Source organism: Solenopsis invicta, chromosome 15, assembly GCF_016802725.1.
Source record: "Solenopsis invicta isolate M01_SB chromosome 15, UNIL_Sinv_3.0, whole genome shotgun sequence".
Classification (NCBI taxonomy): Eukaryota; Metazoa; Arthropoda; class Insecta; order Hymenoptera; family Formicidae; genus Solenopsis; species Solenopsis invicta.
Window position 1 is genome coordinate 938,412 of NC_052678.1, and position 9,393 is coordinate 947,804.

At 47.5% G+C, this 9,393-nt stretch overlaps 1 protein-coding gene across 1 annotated transcript; it reads left to right on the plus strand.

Annotated features, from left to right (window-relative positions):
• The first annotated feature begins 6,864 nt into the window (after window positions 1–6,864).
• LOC120359686 lies at window positions 6,865–7,630 on the plus strand. The gene is made up of 2 exons (XM_039458150.1): window positions 6,865–6,915; window positions 6,996–7,630. Exons 1-2 carry the CDS (start codon window positions 6,878–6,880, stop codon window positions 7,576–7,578), a joined length of 621 nt encoding a protein of 206 aa, XP_039314084.1. The 5' UTR covers window positions 6,865–6,877; the 3' UTR covers window positions 7,579–7,630.
• The last annotated feature ends 1,763 nt before the right edge of the window (window positions 7,631–9,393 follow it).

Here is a 9,393-nt window from a genome sequence, read left to right on the forward strand (position 1 = left end):
TATTCGTTTATGGCCGGTATTTCATACGATCCTTCGGGTATCGTTAGTTCCGTGTCGTCCTTGCCGAAATAGAACTTATTGTTGGAGGCGTTCACGTTGGGTATCGTGTGATAAGTCTCGAAGAGCGTCAGACCGAGCTCATAGTCTCCATCGGTCAAATCTATTGGCGGTGAATAATTTGCAGCGAGAACGCTGCTCGTTCCGCTGAGCGTTAGTGTCAACGACATGACGGAGAAAGCGCTCGACTTACACTGAGAGTCTGCGGCACCACGTCGATCTTTTTAAAATTTTACTGTTTGAAGAAAACGCAAGCACATTTGCCCACAGAAGTTCTGAGCGTATGTCTGATAGGGCGTTCGGTTGTACTCAATCGTAACATTGTTTACGAAATAACGCACGAGATCTCGAGGTGGTCGCAGATTGCCAAAACTATCGAAATATTTGACGCGGTTGCTCCTCTTTGCAAACGCTACCCAATGAGTACCAGGCCCCGTGGTATTGTCTAGATTAACGATGGCGCTCTCGTTTAAACGCACGCCATTCGACGGTAAAGCATCGAGCATGAAAACACCTCTAAAATACGGTATGCGCATACGTCTCGCCAATTGTTTCAACTGCACGTCAGTAGTCACGCCTGTGGGCATTCTTATCGTCTTTTCGGCGTTTTTTTTTTCTTCTTCGCTGATAAACCTCGTCCACCGTTATATGGGCCCAGGTACAATCCTCGTCCGTCTTTATATGGAGCTAAATGTAGACCGCGACCCTGTTCCATCGCGCGATTGTGGCGTTGCAGCTCCTCGAGCTGGCGTCGCACGGCTTTGTTGGCGTTTATCGCTTTCGCTACACCGGCTGCTCCTCCGACTAATGATCCAATCGCGCCCAAGATTGGCAGGATCGGTAACATACCACCTCGCTTCGCCGACGGAAGTATTCGTTTTTTCTTTGTCGTTGTTTTCCTCTTTTTCGCCTTCATACCCATGCCGATCTTGGTCTTGGCCTTCATCGCTGTCCAAACGGCTGCAGCGGCGGCTTTTTCGCCGATAGTCGAATCTCCTGCGATGACGCGTCCCAGCGCTTTATCGGCGAGCACCTTATCCGCCGCGTGTCTATCGACGAGTTCGTTGCTAAGAGAGTATGCAATATCGTGTTCGCGGCACGCTGCGTCCAATGGATTTACGCCTCTGTCGCCTCTAGCTAATCGTTTCTTCAACCGAGTGCCCGGACCGCAAAACTGATAGCCGGGAATATGTAATTCGAAAGGAAGCGCGTTTATCGCTCGATTCAGCAGACCTCCGACGCAGCCTTTGCTCGACGCTGACATTCCTCGCAGTCCTTAATTCTCGGCGCGGGACCGTCAATGTGCGTCCGCTGCCACGGCTGATTGTGATGCTCGTTGCAGCGACGATACGTTCCAACCTCAGGGTCCGTCTGTATATGTTTCGGAAGTCTTGGCCAAAGATGATCGATGTAGTTGCCGCACACGCGTAAAAGTACAATCTTCGGTATATACTCCAACTGCTCAGTGCTTAGATCAAGAACATGGCAGGGAGATGACAACGCGAGAAACATTTTTTCGCTAATGAACGCTTCAAGGTTTCGCGCGTCTATATATAGGTGCTCGAGGTATCACGCGAGTTTAGTTGTAAACATGATATTCGTGCGGCAATCGCGTACGATACGCGTCACAAACTGTGACGAAAAATTGCGAATAATGGGGGAGAGCGCGCAGTTGCGGAAACATGGCGAAATGCTGCCGAGTACCATCCGGCCATACCATCCTGTTTAAACAGGATTAGGAGATTGGCATTATCGCGAATCAGATGTTTCGGTATCCTCGCGTACGTTTGACAAAGGTAAAAGCAGTCGACTGAAGAGTGGCGACCCATTGAAAAGTATTCTCTGATCGCATCTTGCTTATCGCACGCAACGTCGTCGAAGACGAAGATCGAGTTCGGACGAGCCTCGATTGGCGGAACGACATCGCTATTATTTGAGAACGTAAAGTATCCAATTTCGTCGATCGATGTCAACAGATTTTCGAGATATCGATATTTTGGCTGCTGTAGCGACTTTGAATATACGTAAACATTCTCGAAACGTACACCGTGCGGACTCTCGAGCAGACTTATAAGAACGTTAGTCTTGCCGCACGAAGATGGGCCCGCAATTATGGCGCGGATGGTACTCGGCAGCATTTCGCCATGTTTCCGCAACTGCGCGCTCTCCCCCATTATTCGCAATTTTTCGTCACAGTTTGTGACGCGTATCGTACGCGATTGCCGCACGAATATCATGTTTACAACTAAACTCGCGTGATACCTCGAGCACCTATATATAGACGCGCGAAACCTTGAAGCGTTCATTAGCGAAAAAATGTTTCTCGCGTTGTCATCTCCCTGCCATGTTCTTGATCTAAGCACTGAGCAGTTGGAGTATATACCGAAGATTGTACTTTTACGCGTGTGCGGCAACTACATCGATCATCTTTGGCCAAGACTTCCGAAACATATACAGACGGACCCTGAGGTTGGAACGTATCGTCGCTGCAACGAGCATCACAATCAGCCGTGGCAGCGGACGCACATTGACGGTCCCGCGCCGAGAATTAAGGACTGCGAGGAATGTCAGCGTCGAGCAAAGGCTGCGTCGGAGGTCTGCTGAATCGAGCGATAAACGCGCTTCCTTTCGAATTACATATTCCCGGCTATCAGTTTTGCGGTCCGGGCACTCGGTTGAAGAAACGATTAGCTAGAGGCGACAGAGGCGTAAATCCATTGGACGCAGCGTGCCGCGAACACGATATTGCATACTCTCTTAGCAACGAACTCGTCGATAGACACGCGGCGGATAAGGTGCTCGCCGATAAAGCGCTGGGACGCGTCATCGCAGGAGATTCGACTATCGGCGAAAAAGCCGCCGCTGCAGCCGTTTGGACAGCGATGAAGGCCAAGACCAAGATCGGCATGGGTATGAAGGCGAAAAAGAGGAAAACAACGACAAAGAAAAAACGAATACTTCCGTCGGCGAAGCGAGGTGGTATGTTACCGATCCTGCCAATCTTGGGCGCGATTGGATCATTAGTCGGAGGAGCAGCCGGTGTAGCGAAAGCGATAAACGCCAACAAAGCCGTGCGACGCCAGCTCGAGGAGCTGCAACGCCACAATCGCGCGATGGAACAGGGTCGCGGTCTACATTTAGCTCCATATAAAGACGGACGAGGATTGTACCTGGGCCCATATAACGGTGGACGAGGTTTATCAGCGAAGAAGAAAAAAAAACGCCGAAAAGACGATAAGAATGCCCACAGGCGTGACTACTGACGTGCAGTTGAAACAATTGGCGAGACGTATGCGCATACCGTATTTTAGAGGTGTTTTCATGCTCGATGCTTTACCGTCGAATGGCGTGCGTTTAAACGAGAGCGCCATCGTTAATCTAGACAATACCACGGGGCCTGGTACTCATTGGGTAGCGTTTGCAAAGAGGAGCAACCGCGTCAAATATTTCGATAGTTTTGGCAATCTGCGACCACCTCGAGATCTCGTGCGTTATTTCGTAAACAATGTTACGATTGAGTACAACCGAACGCCCTATCAGACATACGCTCAGAACTTCTGTGGGCAAATGTGCTTGCGTTTTCTTCAAACAGTAAAATTTTAAAAAGATCGACGTGGTGCCGCAGACTCTCAGTGTAAGTCGAGCGCTTTCTCCGTCATGTCGTTGACACTAACGCTCAGCGGAACGAGCAGCGTTCTCGCTGCAAATTATTCACCGCCAATAGATTTGACCGATGGAGACTATGAGCTCGGTCTGACGCTCTTCGAGACTTATCACACGATACCCAACGTGAACGCCTCCAACAATAAGTTCTATTTCGGCAAGGACGACACGGAACTAACGATACCCGAAGGATCGTATGAAATACCGGCCATAAACGAATATTTGAAACGTGCAATTTCGCAGAGACGTCCACGACGCGATGCACCCAATGCGGATGGCACGATTGCCGATGCCACTGTCCGCGGCAACAACGACGATGTGGACGAGGAAGCAGCGTTCCCGATAGTGATTCGCGCAAACCATAACACGATGCGGTGCGAGATTAAATGTGCCTACAGAATAAACTTCAGCAAACCAAATAACATTGGATCGCTGCTGGGATTCTCATCGATGCGTATACTGCGACCGCGAAGATGGCACGAATCGGACGTGTCGATAAACATCATGAATGTGAACATTATACGCATAGAATGCAACTTGACCGCGGGAGCTTACAGCAATGATGCGCGAGTGCACACGATCCACGAATTTTCACCGAGCGTCGCGCCGGGATATAAAGTCAGTGAAAGACCTTCTCAAGTCATTTACTTGCCAGTGCTCATACGGAGCGTTAGTGACATCACCGTACGCGTTGTCGATCAAAACGGACGATTACTGGACTTTCGCGGGGAGGAAATCACAGTTAGGCTGCATGTTCGAAGGCGTGTGTGATGCTGGTAATAAACGGAGCCGAGCGAGCGCAGAGAGCATCATTTACCGGGCAATCGACTTTATCGGTCAATAATAGATTAGTTGAGAAGAAAAAGCTCAGCGCATCAAATGTTAAATTTTTACAATCACTAGGATTCGCGGTACGAAAATCTTAAAAAATGACTGATATTCTAAACGTCAGAGACGAGCCGATCTTTGACGATCGCATCGTCAAGATTGAAACCCACGCTTATTCGCCGTATGCAAACACAACGTACGGGCACAGCGATGAGATAAGAATACCCATACAACAACAAGATTTGTATACATTGCCGTACGAGAGTTTCCTATACGTCGAGGGGAGAATTACGAAACAGAATAGACCTGAAGGGGTTAGCGGCGACGTGGTATTGGGAAACAATTGCGTGGCTTTTATGTTCGACGAGATAAGATACGAGTTGAACGGCGTTGAAATTGATCGTAATAGAAACGTGGGCATAACCAGCACGCTGAAAAACTATGTAACGCTGTCATCCGACAAAAGCGTGATTCTGCGAAATGCCGGCTGGGAAACGCAGATGACTACCGCTGACGGGTATTTCAATTTCTGTGTCCCGCTCTACGTGCTGTTAGGATTCTGCGAAGATTATAAACGCATAGTGATCAATGCTCGTCACGAGTTGATCTTGATACGAGCGCGCAACGATAACAATTGTCTGAAGGGTAATTCGGCGTTGGAGCCCGTTCTCGAGTTGTTTAAAATTCAGTGGCGAATGCCGCATGTGCTCTTGAGTGATATAAATAAACTTTCGATGCTGCGCACTTTGGAGAGCGGACGATATCTCAGCATGGCTTTTCGCTCGTGGGATCTTTATGAGTATCCACTATTGCAACGCACCACCAAGCATTCGTGGGCTATCAAGACCGCTACTCAGCTCGAGAAGCCGCGATACGTCATTTTCGCTATGCAAACCGGCCGAAAAAATAACATGTCTGAGGACACGAGCCGATTCGACCATTGCAATTTGACCAACGTGAAACTTTATCTGAATTCTGAATCTTATCCCTACATCGAAATGGATCTTGATTTTGCCAAAAACAAATGGGCTATTCTATACGAGATGTACGCGCGTTTCTGCAAAACCTACCTCGGATACGAGTATCTCGAGCCGAATCTCACCGTCACCAACTTTCTAAACAGAGGTCCGTTCGTAATAATTGATTGCAGTCGGCAAGTTGAATCGATTAAGAGCGCAACCGTTGACGTGCGAATAGAATTCGAAACTAAAGATAACGTACCGGAGAACACCGGCGCGTATGCACTCATAATACACGATCGCGTGATTCAATATAACCCGTTGACAAACATTGTGCGCAAAATCACCTAATTCTGCGCATATATATATTATACGATACATCGACATGAACCACAGTCTTCTTTTCGACCGCGACATGTCCGTGCCAACGTTCGTGGATCTGCAAGGTTTCCCCCTTGGACGATTAAGGGGTTTCATCGTAAAAGAATTTGCGGTGTTAAGAGGGGGAAACGTTCTCGCGCATTATATCTTTGACAGTCCCCAGCCATGGGATTGGTTGATGAAATCCGAAAGATCCTGTGCTTCCTGGCTCACTGCCTGTCATCATGGACTAAGATGGGGCACCGACGGAGTGGTTCCGTACCGGAAAGCGAGACAAGTGATTACGACTGCAGTACTGGGTGCTGAAAATCCTGACGACAAGGAGATTGTGTACGTCAAAGGGCACGAGAAACGAGAATGGCTGGGAGAATTACTTCTGGACAGTCGACGAGAATACGCATACATCGAGAGCCTGGATGTGGATTACGAAGACGTGGATAATTTAAATAATCTAGATGATGTTAATACTTTTCAATGTGGACAACACCGTACGAATAGACATTGTGCTTTACAAAATGTATTCAAACTATTCAATTGGTGGACACAATTACATGAATAAACATATGTAATATACGTTTTTTTATTCCTTTCCCCTCCATTACATCGACGTTTTTCTCTATTACATCGACGTTTCTTCAACGTTTTTTTTCATGTTTCATTTAGCGTTTCACGTACACCATGCACGTTATGTATAACATTTTTGTTCTTGTACAACGTTGTCGCGAAAACGTGATACCGACGATGATGATGTAATTATTGGAAAGAGTGGGGAAACTATCCCCTCTCCTATACAAAAGATTCAGAAGAATAAACGTGTCGAGACATGTTCAAGGCTACCGATGAAATTGTTGGAGTGGGGGAAACTATCCCCTCTCCATCTATACGTTTCCAATACAACATTAATAACTGCAAACATCACTATTTGGCGATCAGTATTGCATCAGTCGCTCGTTTGAACAGTTTTTGACATCGCTCTTGAAATACATACAATGGCAAACTATTACGTTCCAACCGAGGCGCGTGAAAAGTAAGTATTCTTTTGTTATACGATATAAAGACTTTGAATTTTATTCATTTATTTCACTCGTATCCGTTTCTTTTTTTCAGAGCGTCTTCGAATATACGATATACGCCACGTATACTGGGCAGAAGGTTTGCGCTAACATCAACTTCCTACAAATGGATTGATGTAGCGATCAACGTGGGATCTGTTTCCTGCTCCGTGGAGATATCGCTCGGCGATACACGTGGCAACCGGATTGTCCTACCATACAGAACGTGGAGAGCTCTGTTAGATAAACGTGCGGATTTCGAGCGATTCGTCCAGTCAACCGAAGCACCATCGTTACCGATTCATGACCTTACCGTACAACTCGTGAAATTGCATGATGAAAGTATTGTTAAGTTATCTTTACTCGATGCATGTATTTACCTCAAGCCTACAACCATGCTCTTCATGTTTGAACTAGAGCACTGTGTGGAGCATGTATATTATACGCTGCATCAGAGCATTGCAACTGCGACTGAGAAATTTAAATATTTTGTAACGTTCTTGCGTCAAAACTTTGCCATGAACAAACCAGACGCGACAGAATTATTGCGCAAATCTTACGATAAGAGTTCGCAAATTGAGTGCGAATTAATAGCCTACGCTATTGATACTATTATATACGACGCATTAACTACTTAATAGAATGATTGTACACATTGTATTACATACTCAAATAAAAAAATGTGAAATGTATAAAACAGAGTTTGTCTCGTCATAAACCTTTCCCATGTTATAACGTATATTAGTGTTACAAGTTGCGTTTAGTCTCTTATAGAATAACCTTGACACTGATTGCATCACGCGAACGATAACATTCCACAGGGGAAGAATCGGGCATCGGCAAATATAACTTGCATAAAGAATATTCTGTATCTCTCGAACGGAAGGCTAGAAAATTACGAGACTTGAACAGTTATACGTAGTGGAATACTGTCTTCCAAGTGGATGCAGGAAGAATAACGAAAATTAGGTAGAAAAAAATAAAACAATTAATATAATATAATTGCAAGCATAGAGTAGCGGCGTTTGCTTCACCTACAATGTAATCATATATCGTTTGTCTTCGATGTAATCGTATACCTTTGTGATTAGCCGCCGTCAAAATACGCGATGCGACGGAGGATGCTCTCGCTGAGCGAGCCCTTCGTCAGTCGCAATTATACCGTCGCGCAGTCGTGTCGCGAAAAAAAAAAAATGGATCGTCGCGCGGAGGAAGAGCGGGAATTCGTCCCGCTTATCGTTGTGGTGGACACCACAAGCGGACAACGTGTAGTTTTTTACAGAAACTACATTGTTGTGGTGGACACCACAACGGGGCATCGTTCGGTACGCATAGTACCGAACGAATATTGAACAAATACACTAACAGTGTGGCGGTGGTGGTGGTGGTGGTGGTGGTGGTGGTGGTGGTGGTGGTGGTGGCGGTGGCGGTGGCGGTGGCGGCGGCGACGGTGCAGCGGCGGCGACGGTGGCAGCGGCGGCGACGGCGGCTGCAGCGGTAAGTTTCTTTTTAAAGAAATTTTTATTTTTTCTCTGTCCGCCGAATTCGCGCGCTAGCGGCAGCGGGCGCGGGCGGCGGGCGCGGGCGACGGCGGCGGCGGCGGCGGGCCCCGCGAAAATTGCCCGCGGGTGGCGGCGGGACCCGCGGAAATTGCGCGCGGGCTGCGGCGGGCCCCGCGGAAATCGCCGCGGAAAACCGCCGCAAAATACGCCGCGGAAATCGCCGCGGATATCGCCGCGGAGAACCGCCGTGGTATTTTTTAAAAAATACACGCCGGTTCGAAGCCATGGGATTCCTCTCTCCCCAACATCATCCTCGGTGGTATATACCGCTCTGCCGCGCGACTTACCCCCACCTTTCAATCCCACCTCTAGATCAGTGGGTGACACCACCCACTGCATCTCGAGGATCACCACCCACTCCCTGTATCATTCCCTCCCACCTGGGTAGGACCTCGGGCTGACTCCCACGCGCGGGTCAGTTCAGCGGGCTGACCCCCACCTCCCAAGTTAGGTCTCGCGGGTCACCACCCACCTCCCATGTCAGACCTCGCGGATCATCACCCACTCCGCGGTACGTACCGCAGGTACCCCCGCGCCTACATTCCCCCTCGCCCCTCACCCCCCCTCATTGCCCCATGGCTTTGAATCGGCATAGTCTTACTACTCACATATAACGTCAGAACAGAATATATTTTTTACTGAATCAACAACTTCTTGAACAAAACTTCTAGGAATTAATAAGTTATTATTATAATATATTTGCAATAAATTTAATTATGCTGCTATTGTGGTTAGTGTGCTATCCAATGCATCATGAAATGTAGTTAACACCTTGAGAAGAGATGAAAATTTGGTAAATTGTTAGCATTCAATTGCGTAGATGCTTCGGAACTTGTCAGAAATTCAATTATATTTTTTTGTTTGCTGTTTTCGTTCTAATTATTTGGATTA